This window comes from Miscanthus floridulus, chromosome 7, assembly GCF_019320115.1.
Source record: "Miscanthus floridulus cultivar M001 chromosome 7, ASM1932011v1, whole genome shotgun sequence".
Classification (NCBI taxonomy): domain Eukaryota; kingdom Viridiplantae; phylum Streptophyta; class Magnoliopsida; order Poales; family Poaceae; genus Miscanthus; species Miscanthus floridulus.
This window is the reverse complement of record NC_089586.1, coordinates 66,668,050-66,687,298: the sequence shown is the minus strand read 5'-3', so window position 1 is coordinate 66,687,298 and position 19,249 is coordinate 66,668,050. Positions and strand designations below refer to the sequence as shown.

The following is a 19,249-nucleotide window of genomic DNA, read 5'->3' as shown; positions in this document are numbered from 1 at the left end:
TACGAGACAAACATTTTGAGCCTAATTAGTCCATGTTTGAACATTAATTGCCAAATAAAAACGAAATTGCTACAGCAACCCTAAATTCCAACTTCCAGAAACTAAACGCGCGCTTAGTATTGCAACTCTACATCTCACACATATAGCTTCCACGGAAAAATTAGTGTCCATGCGAGTCCAAAATCGATAATAAAAGCACCCATGTAATGTAATGTAATTATTGTAGCATCTGTCTCTCAAGTATATGTATTGCTGGTATAGTTTTACTGCCTCTGTCGTAGAATAAATCAATTTTAAGATTTGTTATAAGTCAAACTATTTTAAATTTAATTAATTTACAAACCTATTAATATTTCTGACATTAAATTTGTATCAATAGATATATCATGATATACTATATTATTATAATGTATATATATTTGGTGTCACTAGACACATCATAATATATATTTTTATAATGTATATTTGGTGTCATAGAGGATATTATTATTTTCTATAAATTTAATTAAATTTAAGATAATTTGACTTGAGGAGATTCGGGAAATTAATTTCTTGTGGCAGAGAGATAGTATTCAGGAGCATATAGATTTGCAATTAATAATTATAATAATAAGAAATAAAACTGGTCCAGCAGGCAGTGGCGCACACGTCGCCCCAAACCCGGTGGCCCCGCCGTTCGAAACCAAATCAATCACGGGGCAAAACGTGCCCGCGCGGGTCCCACCCCTCGCATAAACCCGTCGCTTAGCCTCCCTTCCTTCCTCTGTAACCCACCAGGCCACCACCACCCGTCCGCCATTAACCCTCCTCTCCTCCTCCACCGCCACCTCCTCTCCATGCACGCCGGCGCCAGGCCCGACCGCGACCGCGAGGCTTCAGCGCTAGCAGCATCCAATACCGTTGGCTAGCGGAGAGGTGGCCTGGGGGATGGCGAAGCCGACGCCGGTGGCCTCGGCAGAGGAGGCGGCGGCGATGCGGCGCCGGCTGAGGCGCCTGGTGGCCGCGGTGGTGGCCGGGAGCGCCGACGCCGAGGCCTTCGACGACGCGGCCGAGGCGCTCGCCAAGCTCAGGGACGCCGAGCTTGGCCCCCGCAAGGACAACACGGCAGGCGACGCCGACGGCGGGCGGAACAAGCGCCGCACGGAGGCCGCGGTGCCGGAGCACTTCCTTTGCCCCATCTCCTCGGAGATCATGAGGGATCCCGTCGTCCTCGCCTCCGGCCAGGTACTTACCACCTCGCCTTCCCTTCCCCGTCGTCGCTTGGTGTTGCGGGGTCGATTAGATTGGATTGGATGTGCTCCTTTCAGCCGGTGGATTTTATTTTACTAGCATTAATTGCCGTTTCTCAACCAAGCTACGTAGTAAGTTTTTAGCCTGCCGTATTAATACGATTTTTTAAGAAAAGAATTGAAGTGCGATTTTATTTATTTCCTAGTATAAGTGAAGTGATCGACGGGACGGATTTCGAATTTCCTTTTAGCGCCTACAGTATAATTTACCTTCCCTTTCCCGGCGCAAGTCCTTTTGATTGCTCCTCCTCTACTCTCGCTCGTGTCCTCATCCTTGCACTCTGTGGCTGTGCTAGCGCTGCTGCGACGTCTGAACCTCCACACACAGCTAAAAATTTAATTTTGTGGTGTGCCAGAAGCTTCTGATGATACCGCCACCTGTCCCTTTCCTGCCTCGGACAGTTTTGTTTGTGCCCCCTTTATTTCTGTCAAGTTTTATTTATTTTTCATCTGCTACTTTTTGCTCGTGATTCGCCGCTCTCCCGTGATGTGATTGCGGCTGCTGATCAGCGTTTTCAAAAGATTCCGTCTAGGAGTAGTTTCTTTTTTTACTTTTCCTTTTGTTACAGTCAGATTTTTTTTCTTTTTTGTCGTTGATTATTCTGAGGACGCGAGGGTTACAACTTTCTCTTTCGGTGCTACTGTTGCTTTTGTCGTTCGATTATTGGTGGTTATTCTCCAGGCATGGGCTAAAATAGACTGATCTTACTGAGCGATAGAGTATTCTAATTTCCTGTGCTGTTTTAATTATTTAACCTCTTGCTAGCTCTTGTAAAATTACGATCTCTGATTGAATAAGTGTTCCATTCCTGTTGCTGGAACTGTCGTTGCACCATTCTCTTGTACTTTCTCCATGGCAAGTACTAAATAGAGACGAACCCACATGGGGATTCTTCCTCTTTGCTACGCAACCGCGTGCGCTTCTGCTCTCTTTCCACAGATGACGTTGCGTACTGCAACACGAGACCCGGATTTTATGGCTTGGATTTGGAACGACGATTATTATTACGTGATTTCAGATGGGTGCTGTCACTCTGACCGTCCTACGCCCCCCATGTTGGACAGTGCATGTGACCCGAGTTTTATTGCCATGTTCACTTGCCGTTCCCTAGTTCTTCGCATTGACTAATCATGAAAAGATTCAGCTTTTATGGCCTTGGGATTTTGTTTGCATCATTCTGTCGGTGTGATGTGAGCACCGCATCAATTGAACGAACCTTTTAGCTATTTTTCGTCCGCTATATTGGTGCCGTGGTACTCGTCCTTGTTTGCTGAGAGACTTCCATTCCCAGCACATATACCTTGATTCTTTCCGGGTTGTTCTTGGTTCTTGTTTCAATTGCTTCACCCCACCATGTGAAAGTGTTACATCATTGAAAGTTAAAGCCATAAAAGTTCTGGAAGGGAGTGAGTCAACATGTAACTGTATGTATTATGTTGAATTAAAAAGAAAAGTAGCTTTTATATAAATTTGCACAATGGATGAATTATTCTGTATTGAAGAGGGGAATGGAGCTGCTCATAACAAAAGTTAATGTTTGAAGATTCAGTTTTAACTGGTTTTGGATACAAGAGTTCTAACACTTCAATTGCCTGTCCCTTTGGAGATGTGCTGTATCCCATACTAGCTGTACTGTATTGACTTTCCTGCCTCTGTCGGCGTGTCCTGTTCAGAATTTATTCCTTCGTTCAGAGATCTGCAATGACATCCCAAAATAGAAGACCCGTTCCATGTTTGTTAGCGATACAGCTAAATGGTTTAATATCTATTTTTGATTTTCTTCAACAACATGATCCAAAAGAGAACCCTTTCTGCAAATGAGTCTCCAGGAGAGAGGAAACTCATATTTGGGTTGTGCCTCTGCTGTAACCTAAAATGGGTTTCGCATATAGGTATTCTATTGGAGGCTGATACAGTACCATCCACGACTCATTTTGGGTTTAGGTCTCCATATGGGTCATCCATTGGAGACAACCTAAGGTGGTGTTTAAATTCAGGGATAAAGTTTAGGGGTGTCACATCGGGTGACATCGGGTGTCATATGGGAGTGTTCGGATAGTAATAATAAAATAAATTACACAGGTCCTCAGTAATCCGCGAGACGAATTTATTAAGCCTAATTAATCCGTCACTAGCATATGTTTACTGTAGCACTGCCTTGTCAAATCATGGACTAATTAGGTTTAAAAAATTCATCTCGCAAAGTAGTCAAAATCTATATAATTAGTTATTTTTTTAGTCTATATTTAATACTCTATGCATGTGTTCAAATATTCGATGTAATAGGGACTAAACTTTAGGGGAGTAAATAAACAAGCCTCAGTTTTCCTTACAAACGACTTGACAAGTTTAATTCAAATTTTAATTAGCCCTGCGCCACCCAGTTGTGTTCAAATAAATACGATTGAGACTTCTGTTTGCAGCATTTTTGCATGAATAAGTTGGTATGACACTACCACTTTTACCTTCAGGAGAAATAGGTTAATTTAGATTCTTCTTGAATAAAATGGTTGGTATTACCAGCTTCATTTTCCTGGCCAAGGTCCCATATTCATCACTGTGCCTGAATGACTGATGTGATTTAACTAAATTCTCTTTATAAATAACTCATACTTTGTGTGGCCCCTGATGTTGACGTTGTGTATTGGTTGCACGAATCCAAAATATTGTATCCAGCCTGTTCGTTGGTTGGATTCTGGGTTGATAAGCTCGGTTGGTGCTGGTTTATTGTGAGAGAAAAACACTTTGACTGACAGATAAGTCCTAGCTGAAACCAACAAGCGAACAGGCTGATTGGCTTAACATAATAGTTGAGAAAAGTAACAAATCGGTCTGCTTCATACAACTGTTTGTTTCTCTGTATGCTTACACAAAAGTCATGTAGCTTATGAGTTACAAATATGTTTCATAAGTAGTAATTGCTTTCTTTACTGCTGAATTGGCATAAAGTCCAATATTAAATTGATTTTTTCGCGGCATAAGCTTGACATAATTATTCTACTCCTTGTGCAGACGTATGATCGTCGTTTCATTCAAGAATGGTTAAGTGCTGGAAACCGGACATGCCCACAGACTCAACAAGTCCTTTCAAATACAATTATCATCCCGAACCACCTTGTCAGAAGCATGATCTCACAGTGGTGCACAGATAATGGGATCACTCTGCCACCAGTTGAGAACCATGACGAAGATCTGGTTAAAAATAATGAGCGGAAGACATTTAGTAAAATATTTGAGAGGATCGCATCATCGTCAAACCTATCTGAGCAGAGGGAAGCCATTAAAGATCTCAGGCTGTTGACTAAGTGCAACAGTTCACTAAGAGCAGCCTTAGGAGAGAAACCGGATTCAATCTCACAGATGATTTCCGTAGCATCCAACCCAGAGCTAGAAAACAATGCAGAAGTTCTGGAGGATATGGTGACAACTATTCTTAACCTTTCTATCCATGAGAGCAACAAGAAGATTATTGGAGATGACCCATTGGCAATCCCGTTCCTCATAAGGACCTTACAATCAGGAACCATGGAGTCCCGGAGCAATGCTGCAGCTGCCATCTTCAGTTTATCGGCCCTTGACAGCAACAAGGTGAAGATCGGCGAACTAGGCGTGATGAGGCCTCTGGTGGATCTCCTCGAACATGGCAGCATGATAGCAAAGAAAGATGCAGCTTCAGCTATCTTCAACCTCTGCATGCTGCACGAGAACAAATCAAGGGCCACCAAGAGTGGGGTTATTGACGTGACCCTGAAGGCCATCGCTGATGACTCGCTCGTGGATGAGTCTCTGGCCATCCTTGCCCTGCTGTCGGGCGACCATGAGACAGTAGAGGAGATCGGCGAGACTGGTGGCGTGGCCTCCATGCTCCATGTTATAAAGGAAGACCAGTGCAAGCGCAACAAGGAGAATGCAGTTGCGGTGCTTTTCGCAGTCTGTATGTACGACCGCACCAAACTGAGAGAGGTTGCGGAGCACGAGAAGCTGAATGGGTCCCTGGCCTGGCTCACGCAGAACGGCACTTCAAGGGCACGGCGGAAGGCTGCCGGGATCCTTGATAAGATGAAGAGGACCCTGCACCAGCCGCACTACTCCTGCTAGTGCCCCGCCTACCATGGTTGTGTAATTAGGGGAATAAGAGGGGCGTTGGTTGCTTCGCTGTATATATTCAGCCTGCATATATAGCTATACTCGTCTTTGGTTAGGTACATATGAGGTTATATTATATACAGTTTTTGTCTCGCAGAGTAAGTGGTGGTTTCCCCTCTGAAACGTTCTTGTTCATCTGAAATTTGCAGTTCACATGTTTCTTCAGGGTCTTTGCACGTGGTTCTGAATCATATCTGGTGCCGTACATGGATTTTTGTTTTGTCACAGAAATATGGGTGGTGTTTGCTCATGATCTGTGGTGCCTTTTTCTGTTGAGATGAGTCAACATTCTCCCGTGCTACAGATGGGTCGCTGAGACGTATGTTTCACGCGTTGTCGAATCAGATACCTAATCTGCTGACTTGTACATATTGGAATCAGATACCTAATCTGCTGACTACATATTGGAAGACTGGAAGTCCCTTTCAGGTCTTTATCCGGCTTTCGAGATAACCACCGTGTGGGCACTGGGCTTTGGCTCATTGGATGAAGTCCTAAAGATGTTAAGCTCCAGTCAGACGTTAGTATTGAAAGAGAATGAAAAATGAAAAGATTTTGGAACAACTGCTTTTCATTGATCTGTAAAATGAATTATATATATTTGAGGAGGTGTCTCCAAGAGACAACCGTTCACCAAAGGACAAGCCCCTAGTGACAGGATTAACTGTTAATCTACTACTAATCCTAACTGTCTGTAGATGAGATCACCAGTGGAGAGGTGTCTGTTGGCGAGCAGGTGCCTGCCCGTTCGGAGACACCGTTTTATAACACTCTCCCTTGATCGAATCTTTTTTGAGATCAATGCAGCCGTAAGCTTGGATTCCTCGAAAAACCCTGTGGGAAAAATCTAAGGAATATGTATGGATAGATATGCTATAAAAACTCCTTTAAACCTGATAGGAAAATAAGAAGAAAATAGCATATATGAGTGTGATTTAAATAAATCACTATGTCATTGGTATCCCATTACAAACCCCAGTGGGGAAAAATATTGGAGATACGACATATAGATTACTTCCCCAAAAACCATTTCAGGAAAAATATGAAAAGCAATATAAAGTGATATGTCGCTAAAACTCCTGTAAAAACCTAGTGGGAAAATTAGGAGAAACCATGAAGACATATTATTGGTATTGCCTCTTGGATAACTCACATGAAAAACCTTTTTAGGAAAAAAAACCATATATGAGTTGTGAGGGCAATATGTGTCTTTGATATTTCCCACAAAAACCCTGATAGAGAAAATAGGAAATATGACACATGTTTATGTTAATATTACCTTATTAAAAACTTTAACAAGAAACCTTATAAGTAAAACTTATGAAAGAAAATAGTATAATATGATGCTGGTACATGTCAACATTTAGGAGATGTCTTCCTCTGATTCTGGCAAATCTCGAAGTCACCGCATACCAATTCCATGTATCAATTTTTGAAACACAGAAGTTGGTAAAGACTTAGTAAATAGGTCAGCGAGATTATCACATGACTTGATTTGCAAGATGTTTATTTTCCCGTTTTCTTGTAATTCATGGGGATAAAACAGTTTAGGAACAATATGCTTAGTGATGTTGCTCTTTATGTAACCTGATTGCATCTGTGTAACACAAGCGGAATTATCTTCATAGATAATTATAGGTGATTCAATTGAATCAATACCACATGACTGTTGTATGTGGTTAATCATTCTGCGAAGCCATGCACATTCTCATGATGCCTCGTATAAATCAATAATTTCAGAATGATTAGTAGAGGTTGCTGTCAGAGTCTGCTTAGAAGACTTCCATAAAATAGCTGTACCTCCATGTAGGAATACAAATCCTGTTTGGGATTTTCTGTTATGAGGATCAGATAAGTAACCAGCATCAGTATAACCAATCATACTGGGATCATGATTTTTCTTAAAGAATAAACCAAGATCCTTTGTGCCATTAAGGTATCTATGGATACACTTCGCTCCCGTCCAATGACGGCGAGTTGGGTCCGCACTATGCCTAGCTAGTAAGTTCACTGCAAATATGATATCAGGCCTGGTGTAATTTGCAAGATACATAAGTGCGCCAATGACACTGAGATATGGGATCTCTGGTCCCAACATCTTTTCCCTAATATCCTGTGGTCTAAATGGATCTTTCCCTATTTATAAGAAACGAATAACCATCGGAGTTTTATTAGGGTATGATTTATCCATATTGAATTTCTCCAATATTTTTTGGATATGGGTTGATTGATGCACTAAAATCCCTGAAGGACAGTGCTCAAGTTATAAGCCTAGGTAATACTTGGTCTTACCCAAATCCTTCATCTCGAATTCCCTCTTTAGATGTTTGCATGCTTCATCTATATCCTTTGGGCTGCCAATGATATTTAAATCATCAACATACACGGATATAATACAAAACCCCGTTTGAGATTTCTTAATGAAAACACATGGGCAATCATCATTATTAGAGTATAATTTCTTTAGAAGGAATTCCCTTAGTCGGTTGTACCACATTTGTCCCGACTGCTTCAAGCCATATAATGACTTTTGTAGTTTTACACAATATATGTTGCAATTTGCGTTTGGATTCGGAATTTGGATTCCATCGGGAACCTTCATGTATATGTCCGAATCAAGTGACCCATATAGATATGTTGTCACCACATCCATCAACTGCATAGATAGATAATTTTGAACTGCCAATGATATTAAGTATCGAAAAGTGATTTCACTCATTACTAGAGAATAGGTTTCATTGTAATCAATGTTGGGTCTCTGCGTGAACCCTTGTGCTACTAGCCTCGCTTTATATCTTACCACCTCATTGTTCTCATTCCATTTCTGGATGAAAACCCATTTAACGCCTACAGGAAAGACTTTGAAAGGTGTAGGTATTGCAGATGTTAATACCCCTCTTCTAGTGAGAGAAGCTATCTCAGCTTGAATTGTTTCTTTCCATTGAGCCCAGTCCGAGCGCTTTTTGCACTCTGCCATGGTCTTGGGATCTAGATCATTGAGAAAGATTTCTGCAATTGCTACGGAGAAGTACATGTCGACAACAGTAGTCTTATGATCGTATGATTCTCCAGAATCTATGTAATTGATGGAAATTTCTTTCACCCCATTATTTGACTCAACATTTCCTAAAGCTATGGATTTAGGGTGTTCCGATATCCCAGGATCAGAATTTGGATGCACCGTTGATCCGGGTTGTGGATTTGGTCCTGATGTTGGATTTTTATCCACTATTGGATGTCTATCAACTTGAGGTTAGCTTGGATTTACTGATTTGGAGGATTTAGTCCTCGATATCCTCGGACGCTTACTCGTAGCATTATCCTTAGGAGCGGCCGTACTTCTCCCCCTCTTCTTTGGAAGTGGGAGTTGAATGATTTTTATTGGTACCTCCACTCTTTCGGGCACATTGCGAGCAGGATAAGAGGATTTAGTGACACCCTTATAATCAGTAAATGCTTCTGGTAGGTTATTTGCAATATCTTACAAGTTTATGATTTTCTGAACTTGTTGTAGTCTCTAGAGTACGTGGATCTGAGGGGGAATGTCTTGGGCATTCTAGATGATTTCCTAGCATTCGTTTTGGTACTTGAAGTCTCCCCCTAATGCCGGGAAATGGTCCTCATTAAATATGCAGTCAGCGTATCGGGCCATGAATAAATCCCCTGTAAGAGGCTCGAGGTATTTGATAATTGATGGAGATTGATATCCCACATAGATACCAAGTTTCCTATGTGGACCCATAGAAGTACACTTAGACAGTGAGATCGGTACGTATACAGCGCAACCGAATTTTCACAGATGGAAAATATTTGGCATATTCCCACGTACTAATTGCAATGGGGAGACAACGTGATATGCAGTTGGTCGCAATTGAATTAAGTCAGCAGCGTGTAAGACTACATGACCCCAACATGAAGTTGGTAGGTTGCAATTTTGCAATAACGGTCTTGCAATGAGTTTAATTCTCTTAATAAGAGATTCTGCTAAACCATTTTGTGTATGGACATATGGGACAGAGTGCTGAACTTGAATTCCCAAAGCCATACAATAATCGTTAAAAGCCTTTGAGGAAAATTCAGCAGCATTGTCCATTCGAATTGATTGAATTTGATGTTCAGGATGATGTGCTCTAAGTCTAATAACTTGAGCAATAATTTTTGCAAAAGCATGGTTACATGTGGATAAAAGACACACATGAGACCATCGAGTAGAAGCATCTATTAGAACCATGAAGTACCTAAACGGTCCAGACGTTGGTTGTACGGGTCCACAAATATCTTCTTGAATGCGTTCAAGAAATTTTAGTGGCTCATTTTGGATCTTAACGGGCGATGGCCGTACGATCAATTTCCCTGTAGCGCATGAAGTGCACATAAAATCTAAAGATTTTAGGAATTTAGCAGTATTTAACTCATGACCTTTAGAATTGCTGATAATTTTTCGCATCATCCCTATACCAGGATGGCCAAGACGTTCATGCCAAATTTTGAATGCGTCAACATTCTAAAAAATTACCTTATATGCAACATGCGGTACGTGTTTGATGTATGTGTAGTACAATCTAAACGAAAAAGAGGAAATTTTCTCAACAATTCGTTTGCTATATCCGCTATTTTTAGTAACGAGGAGAATTTTCTCATTATTGTCATCACGGGTTTCTATATGAAAACCATTTTGACGGATATCTCTATAACTTAACAAGGTACGCTTTGAATCGGGATACAATAATGCATCTTCAATTGTAATTTGGGTACCCATGGGGAGTACAATAGTGGCACGACCAGAGCCAACTATCGTAGCATCACGTCCGACAATTGTCAAAACATTTCCTTATCTTTTTGTAAGAGTTTGGAAATACTTTGTTTCTCTAAGTATAGAATTAGTGGTACCACTGTCCACTAGGCATAATTTCTCCTCCATCAGATTGACCCCCGTAGAAACTATATATATATAAAGAATTTGATATGAAACTCTTTGATGATATATAGAATACATACTTTATTTATTGAATATCAAATGTTTACATTATATTTATTGGATATTCAAACCAAATAGTGATGACATTATTAAATATTTACAACACATAGAACATAAATTATTTTAACTATTATAATCACTAGGACATAAAGATCTAAGGGATTGAGAACCTATTCAAAGTCTCCAAATATGTCGTTGGATGCATATTCCACGATCATATTCCCCGTATCAGCAAGATCCTCGCCTCCTCATATGTTGTTGCTGCTTGGTTTCATTGGAACTTGTTGCGAACAACCAGCCTTATTCCTGGTGGTGTCAGGTCGAATGTTGAAGTGGGCTTCATACTTCTGTCCTGGTGCAGCACGTCCGCGACCCACAGACTTTAAGTAGAGATCAACAAGATGACTTGGGGTACGATATTTCTTTGTAGTATGGCTATAATAACCACACTTCTGACACATAGGTTTGTCATTCCTATGTTTGAAAATGTTCTTACCATTGTTGGAAACACGAGTTTGGAATTTCTTATTGCGTCTGCGTTGTTTTTTTACCTTTCTTGGAATTTCCCTAAGGATGGGTCTTAGAAAGTCCACCATCAAATTTGGGTTTATTCTAAGTGTAAGCATGTACTTCAGGTAATGGAGCATACCCTATGGGGCGCTGCTGATTATTCCAAACCATAAGTTTAGAATGTTTTTCGGCCTCAAGTAAAGTTTGTATAAGCTCAGAATAAACCTGGAAACGCCTTTCACGGTATTGTTGTTGAAGAATCCTTTTAGAGGGAAGCATAGTAGACAAAGTCTTTTCTATTTTATCCGCATCTGTAGGTTCTTTCTCGCAGAATTGCAACTTTGAGCAAATCCTATGAACAGCATGGTTGTAATCACTCAGTTTTAAAATCCTATAAGCGAAGTTGCGTCCACTCATAGTTGGTCGCAGGCAGGACAAGTGCCTTTTGTTGTTCATAGCGTTGCTTAAGAGAATTCCATAGATTTCATGGGTTCTCTTCCAACAAGTATTCAGCCTTAAGGTCAGGATGAATATGGCTCCTGATGAGATATAGGGCCGTGTATACATGTTGATCTTCAAGTTGTGCAATACCCTCTTCGGGTGGTAACACAACTCGATAAAGTCCACGGGACGCAAGACTAACCTTTACGTCCACAGCCCATGTTGGATAATTGTGGCCGTCTAGAGCAAGCAAATCAAAGTCTTTGATGGTCATTGATCCTACACGAGGCAAACCATCAAAACATTTTAAGTTATTAAAATATTGTGGTGTGTTATAATTATGGGATGCAAGATAGATACAAGATAAATCTTGTATTATTAATGGTGTAAAGATCTCATGTGCATAATAAAATAATGGAGGTAGTCACCATAAAAGTGTAGACCTCAAATTGGGCATAGTCTGTATTAATAGTAGATGCCAAGTAATTATGCAAGTTGTATAAACACGTCTTTAGGTAGTCATCAAGAATGATGTAGACCTTAGTCAATTCGTAAACAAATTGGGTACGCACGTTGAGGATAGTCACTAAGTTGTGGACTTAGTGTAGATCCCACAGTAGCAACTATTGTGCTACCTTGTATATGACCAATAGTAATGCAAATTAATGGTAGTCATCTTTGTGAAAAGATGTAGACCAAATGTTCTCATTTGTGATTTTGGGTACGCACGTTGAGGATAGTCACTAAGTGTTTACTTAATGTAGATCCCGCAGTAGCAACAATGGTGCTACCTTGTATATGGCCAACAAACAAATAGGGAACATGCACATTATACAATTGATGAGAAAATATACATAAAATATCGCATCCATTATTTAAGCGCGTAGTGCTTTAAAGTCAAAAAGCATAAAAAGGGGCTTAAATAAAAATGATCGATTGCAAAAATGATTAATGAATAAATAATTTGCAAGATCATGGTCGTAATAACAAGGATATTATTTATTGGATTTGCCATACATACAGGGACAAATACTTTGAATAATATCATAAATGGATATTTTACAATGATAAAATATCATAAGTACAACTATAGTTAAAGTCAGCGACTAAACATAAGAGTACTTAATTTTACAGCACATAATTATAAGAGACTAACAGTCTTTGATGAATTAATGCTGAAATTAAATAAATAAAACAAAAGGAGTTAGTCGGGCCAAAAAGGATCAGGAAGAATCCATTTTCGTTTGGGCCCAGCCTAGCCCAGTCGGGTGCATAGTAGACAGCAGGGAGGGAGGGCAGGGCGCAGACCATTTGGGCCGGCCCATTTGCGTGTGCGCAGCAGCCCATAAAAGAGGGGGGGGGTCGGGTGGCAGTTAGGGTTGAAACCCTAATCGCTCGCCGCCGCTGCCGATTTCAGATGCCACCGCTGCCACCGCAAAACCACCTCGCCGCTCTTGTCCACTACACCGCACGTGCTCGCCATCTTCAAGTCGAGGACTCCCCCTCGTCGGGGGAGTAGAAGCCGCTGCTGCCGCTAGCCATGTTGAGCACCTCCGCCGACGGGAAGCCGAGCATGGCCGAGTTCCAAGTCCCCTAGTGGATCCCCGGGCGCCTGTCCACGGTGGCCACCCTGCAGCTGAGGAGGCGGTGAATCATGTGGGGCGTGGTGGCGCTGCCCTCAATAGAAGATGGAAGAGCCGCCGGGAGAGCCTGCTCCTTCATGTGGGCCACAGCCTCCGCGCAGGTCACGGGCGGAGGAGCAGTCGCCGGTGCTGGAGTCGCCACCATGTCCGTGCGAGCGCCGAGGATGTTTCGGGGAAGGGGCAGCGCCTCCGACGGAGGAGGAGCCATTGGCGGGGTCACCGTCGGAGGAGGAGCCAAGGGTCCGGCCCTGTCGAGGAAGAAGTACGGCGAGACGCCAGACCTCGCCACGCTGTTGAAGATGTCACCGATGCCGAGGCCGGTCACCACATCCTCCTCTTCCTCAATCTTCACGGCGTTAAGCGCGGGAGCAGCCCGCGTGTTTAGAAACCACGGATCAAGCGGGAGGATGCCGTTGCCTGTCGCCACTAGAGTCGGAGAGGCTAGTGTGGGCATCGGCAGCGAGTATGAGTACTCAAGCGTGTGCGGGATCGAGGTGAACTCCTTGCAGAAGTCACACCAGAAGCGAGGCGGTGACGGTGCCAGCAACATCGGCTCCATGGGTATGTACGCGGGGACAGCGACGGGCTCGGCAACCACTTCATCAACAGACAGCGCCGGGGGTTCCTGGACTAGTGGCGCAGCGTTGCTGGGGCCGACACCGTCCAAGCCAAGGCGAGGAGATGGTGGCTGGCTCTGCAGACAAAGATCGCGCGGAGGAGAAGCATGACGGCCACGAACAAGAATCCATCGGCGGCAAGGAACCGTATTGGAATGGAAGCCACGAACAACGGAGTCGAAGAGGCGGCCAAAAGGACCATGGCCATGACCATGGGCACTGTTGCGGCGAACACGAGGCCCAAGCGCTCAAAGACGCTGCGACGTTGTCCATGGTGGCCATGGTGGCGGATCGGGCCACGGCGAACTCCACCGACGCGGCGAAGGGCGAAGAACAGTTGACGAACAACATGCGACGGTAAGTCAATCCTTGCCATGCTTACCGATGGAGGTTCAAAGGCATGTGCCTCTGTCGTCGTCGTTCTCTTTCTCTTGTCCAGTAGAGCAGTGTTGATAACGTATTGAAAGTGAATGAAAAATGAACAAGATTTTGGAACAACTGCTTTTCATTGATCTGTAAAATGGATTATATACATTTGAGGGGTGTCTCCAAGAGACAACCGTTCACCAAATGGCAGGCCCCTTGGTGACGGGATTAACTGCTAATCTACTACTAATCCTAATTGTCCGTAGATGAGATCACCGGTGGAGAGGTGTCTGTTGGCGTGCAGGTGCCTGCTCGCCCGGAGACACCGTTTCATAACAGTTAGAGCATCTTATAATATAAGAGACTAAGAGCCTTTTTAAAACTTTTGCTCTCTAAACCATTATTTAGAAGACCATTTGAATAAAAATGGTTTTCTATATTTTTTTATCCTTTAACAGTTTTCTATAACTTGTGCATATTCTAGGAGCCTGACTTGTACATACTCTAGAGAGACACTAATCACTCTGTATCTTTTGTTAGTGAGAAATCCAAGATAAAATATGACAATATTTAGAGATCTACTTAAAAAAACTATTAAAGTGTATTTTTTTCACCAAAATCTCGATTCCTATCCGTCGTAATGATCTTGAAGATCTACTCTTACATTGCAGTGCGTCGTTGGCGCTCATTTATTATTGAATGATGCCCGGCCGTTGCATTTTGGTTTGGTTCTGTAGCCTACACGCACATGGATTTTTCTAATACATTTTCTTTTATTCAAATTTGTGTTTTTTTTCTATACCACCAACACCAACTCAGACGGCGGGAAGATGGATCCCACAACGTGGGTTGCTGACTTGCTGTTGGACAAAGGGGAGTGCATCTGATGTGGGAGGCTACGGCGGTCCAGTTACAAATCGGCCAAAGCAATGCATCAGATGTGTCGCAACCTAATTCAGATGTGTCGCAACCTAATTAGGTTCCCTCAGACCCAAACTTAGCAGTAAAACATGCCTTGCTTCACATTGCCCTTCACAGTAGGAAGATACCTGCTTGTGGCCCCACTTGTATCCGATGCTTCAGAAGCGGAGGGAGCATGGCCTTCATCTACGACCTTCTCAGAGTCAGAGGTAGTAGGTTCCATGTACAAACGACACCGTGAAGCCATAAGACGAGCGTACAACACTGGAGGCACTGCATGCAGAGTTCCAACACTTAACCCATCGTCGCAACAGTACGCAACACATTTTTTTTTACATCAAAGCAGGTAATAAGATATATACGATGGTGAACGGCTTGTATTTACCCATTGATACAGAATGAGTGCATCCAACATAGCTGCAAAACACAGAGCCGTGGTCAATAACAGGTCTAGAAATGTTGCTGTTAAGAAATACAACAGAAACAGGCGAGAGATTACATGTAGCACAGGTAGTTTGTGAGGCACTGGAAAGTACCAGCCGCAAATCTGTTCTCATCCCACAATATGTGATAATGCACAGGCTGAATCATTCCCTAAAAAGGATATGGACATTTTTAATTGGCAATCAGCAGACACAAAGACAAATTTTATTTGGACAGGTAAAATTTAAATTTCATCTGGACAGGTAAAATAATCTGAGTTACATTTTGGCTACACAGGTAAAATCCAAACTCATTTGGGTGGCATATATCTGAATCAACCACAGTTCCTGAAAGGAAATTAAAAAGATTAACAGTGACATTTATTCAGTTCAGAAATGACATTTAGGGTCTACAGTCAATGAACAATAAGTCAAGCGACAACTAACCAGGCAATACATTTCCACTACCATTAAACATCCAGGTGCGGGTATGCTCGTTACCAGTGAAAAACTGTGCACGGCGACGCTTCTGGAGCACCACATAGGTCACGGATGGCATATAATCAGGCTCTAAATAGCTACATGCCTATGTTCATGGAACGAAAGAGGTCGCTTCAGAAAACAGTACAAGTTCATCACAATATATACTGAGGAAAAAAAATGATTTTACCTTTTTAATAGCAACAACTTCTTGCCACATCACCTGATAGCGCTGTCCATTGCTCACAGCATCCCTGAAAGGGAAATATTAAACCCTGTCATAAGAACCATGTGACGCTTTGGTTTCCTGCAGTCACTAGTATCATCTAGTTTTCGTCTATCACTAAGTCTTGTATATTCAGACTTAACATTTACCAATGGTATGAATATTTTTCCATGAAAACATGGTTTTCATAATACTTTAGTTGTCCTATGTTCTAGAAATATGTTAACTAATATCTAAGTTAGTAGTCAAAGATGCAATTCAGAGATCATGTCCACATTCAAATGACATTGGGAGTACAAATACAACAGCACCAATGAAATAGTCACAGAGAGAGAAGAGATTATAGACCTGTAATATATGATCCTTTCAGGCTTTCGTCCAGTTTTTTGTTCACTGCATGTTTAATAGAAGTTATTCAGAAACCATGGTCTCACATCCAAATCATATAGAAATGCTATGATTAAATAAGATCATACATGATCATCCCACCAGCCCTGGCCCCTGGCCCAGAAAAAGGTGAGACACCAAAGAGATCATGTATCCACTCTTGCCCATTGGCTTGCACACCAGCTAATGCAGCATAGTTGGTAACATCTGGCCAGTCTTGAGAAGCAACAACCTGAATAAAGAATGACATCACAAACAGCAGATGCATGTTTACATGTCCAGACGACAGAATGCACTCACAGCTGCAATGGAGGGACTGTTACTTTTCCCAGGATGCATAACATGTCCACCGAATATAATAGTCGGTATGTCACCAACACAGGGCAGCCTCCTCGAATCAGCAAGTACAACATTTCTTCCTCCTACCTACAGTTTCATCATAGTAATATATATCACCTTATCTTCCTCCAACTAGCTAGGCAAATGGAAGAGCATAACAAACCTTGACGTTGATTTTAAGGGCAACATTTGCAAGATACCTTTTTCTCATCTTTGAAACATGTTTTGCAAGACAACACTGAGACACAAGTCCAATCTCCGTCTCGCATATTCTTTTGAGATTACCTGAAGAGTGATAGGAGTTTTACTTATATAGATATTAGACAGTCTGTCAAGGGCCTCAACTCCTAACAATGGAGGCCCCTGGCTGCGCAGATTATAGTTAGAGGTAGGAGATGGGGGCGCCAGGATATGGCTGGCGCCCACAGCAGGGAGGTGAGATTAGAGATAGCAGGGAGATGAGATTAGGGATAAATCACTTCATTCCTTTCTTCAACTGAAAGCAGGGATTACATATATATATATATAGGACTGCTGGCGCCCAGCTCCTAGTTCCTGGTGCCGGCTAATAACTATCAGCCAGCTACTACTCCTTGATCCCCCACACAACTCTCTTAATTGATCTTAATAACTAAGGCCCCTTGGGCGCCTAGACCTCCTTGGGTTCCTCCTGGTCAATCATGCTCTTAGGGGCCGCACTGGTTGCACCTCGTGCTCGAGGTCTGTGCTGATAATGGCGGCCCCACATAACATCTCTCCCCCCCTCCAGGAGCAGCTCGTCCTCGAATTGGAAGCTGGGGTAGCGATCTTGAAAGCTGTCAAGGTCTTCTCAGGTAGCAGAAGCCGCTGGTTCGCCTTGCCAATGTATCAGGACCCGACGAACGCCACGGGCCAGCCGGGTGCGTGATGCACGTTCAGGCACCGGCTGGGCAGCGCCATGGTGGATGCGTGGTCACCGCCGACTTGAGGTACCCAATAATAATGATGCTTTCAGTAAGATAAAATTTAAGATACCTCCTTTTGATGGTAAATATGATCCCGATGCATACATTACTTGGGAAATTGCTGTTGATCAAAAGTTTGCATGTCATGAATTTCTTGAGAATACACGTGTTAGGGCTGCTACTAGTGAGTTTACTGATTTTGCTACTGTTTGGTGGATAGAATATGGCAAGAAAAATCCTAATAACATACCACGAACTTGGAATGCTTTGAAACGAATCATGAGGGCTAGATTTGTTCCTTGTTACTATGCACGTGATTTGTTAAATAAATTGCAACAACTGAGATAGGGTGCTAAAAGTGTAGAAGAATATTATCAAGAATTGTAAATGGGTATGTTGCATTGTAATTTAGATGAGGATGAGGCACCTGCTATGGCAAGATTTTTGGGTGGGTTAAATCGTGAAATTCAGGACATCCTTGCGTATAAAGAATACACTAACGTAACCCGTTTGTTTCATTTTGCTTGTAAAGCTGAAAGGGAAGTGCAGGGGAGACGTGCCAGTGCCAAGAATAATATTTCTGCAAGGAAAACTAATTCATGGTAGCCCCGCACGACTACTACTCCAACTACACGTGCTCCTATGCCATCATCCAGCGACAAACCTCGTGCTACTTCCACAAATTCAGTGGCAAAGACGACCCAGAAGCCTGCTGCGAGTGCTTCATCCATGGCATCTACAGGTAGAACAAGAGACGTTCAGTGTCACCGGTGCAAGGGATATGGACATGTGATGTGTGACTGTCCAAGCAAGCATGTTATGGTCGTCAAAGATGATGGTGAGTATTCCTCTGCTAGTGATTTTGATGAAGATACACTTGCTTTGCTTGCTGCTGACCATGTAGGAAGTGAGGAACAACCAGAAGAACAAATTGGTGCAGAGGATGCAAATCATTATGAGAGCCTCATTGTGCAACGTGTGCTTAGCGCACAAATGGAGAAGGCAGAGCAAAATCAACGGCATACACTATTCCAAACAAAGTGTGTCATTAAAGAGCGTTCGTGCCGTTTGATAATTGATGGAGGTAGCTGCAACAACTTAGCTAGCAGCGATATGGTAGAGAAGCTTGCACTTACAACCAAACTACACCCACATCCATATCACATTCGATGGCTCAACAATAGTGGTAAGGTTAAGGTAACGAGATTGGTACGAATTCATTTTGCTATTGGATCATATCATGATGTTGTTGAGTGTGATGTTGTGCCTATGGAAGCTTGTCATATTCTGCTAGGTAGACCATGGCAATTTGATACAGATTGTATGCATCATGGTAGATCAAATATGTATTCTCTCATACACCATGATAAGAAAATTGTTTTGCTTCCTATGTCTCCAGAAGCTATTGTGCGTGATGATGTTGCTAAAGCTAAGAAAACTAAATCTGAGATCGATAAAAATGTCAAATCTGTTAGTAGTAACAAAGATGAGATAAGATTGAAAGGACATTGCTTGCTTGCTACTAAATCTAATATTAAT

The 19,249-nt window shown here is 42.4% G+C and overlaps 3 protein-coding genes and 1 long non-coding RNA gene across 4 annotated transcripts; 2 read left to right on the top strand and 2 right to left on the bottom strand.

Annotated features, from left to right (window-relative positions):
* Positions 1–728: 728 nt before the first annotated feature.
* Positions 729–5,601, top strand: LOC136467054 (U-box domain-containing protein 9-like). Its single transcript, XM_066465607.1, has 2 exons — positions 729–1,224; positions 4,303–5,601. The coding sequence occupies exons 1-2, from the start codon at positions 928–930 to the stop codon at positions 5,386–5,388; spliced, it is 1,383 nt and encodes a 460-aa protein (XP_066321704.1). The 5' UTR covers positions 729–927; the 3' UTR covers positions 5,389–5,601.
* Positions 5,602–14,529: 8,928 nt separating this feature from the next.
* Positions 14,530–16,524, bottom strand: LOC136465600 (protein argonaute 1A-like). Its single transcript, XM_066464271.1, has 7 exons — positions 16,517–16,524; positions 16,005–16,068; positions 15,782–15,920; positions 15,618–15,682; positions 15,412–15,506; positions 15,298–15,329; positions 14,530–15,185 (listed from the first exon to the last, which is right to left on the bottom strand). Exons 1-7 carry the CDS (start codon positions 16,522–16,524, stop codon positions 14,989–14,991), a joined length of 600 nt encoding a protein of 199 aa, XP_066320368.1. The 3' UTR covers positions 14,530–14,988.
* Positions 16,525–16,570: 46 nt separating this feature from the next.
* Positions 16,571–17,052, bottom strand: LOC136463344 (uncharacterized). The gene is made up of 3 exons (XR_010760992.1): positions 16,967–17,052; positions 16,728–16,853; positions 16,571–16,659 (listed from the first exon to the last, which is right to left on the bottom strand). It is a non-coding gene; the product is annotated as an uncharacterized lncRNA (long non-coding RNA).
* Positions 17,053–18,439: 1,387 nt separating this feature from the next.
* LOC136466879 (uncharacterized) lies at positions 18,440–19,003 on the top strand (the record flags this gene model as incomplete). The annotated part of the gene is made up of 1 exon (XM_066465393.1): positions 18,440–19,003. A coding segment is annotated over exon 1 (564 nt), but the record flags the coding sequence as incomplete, so codon positions are not given.
* Between the last annotated feature and the right edge of the window lie 246 nt (positions 19,004–19,249).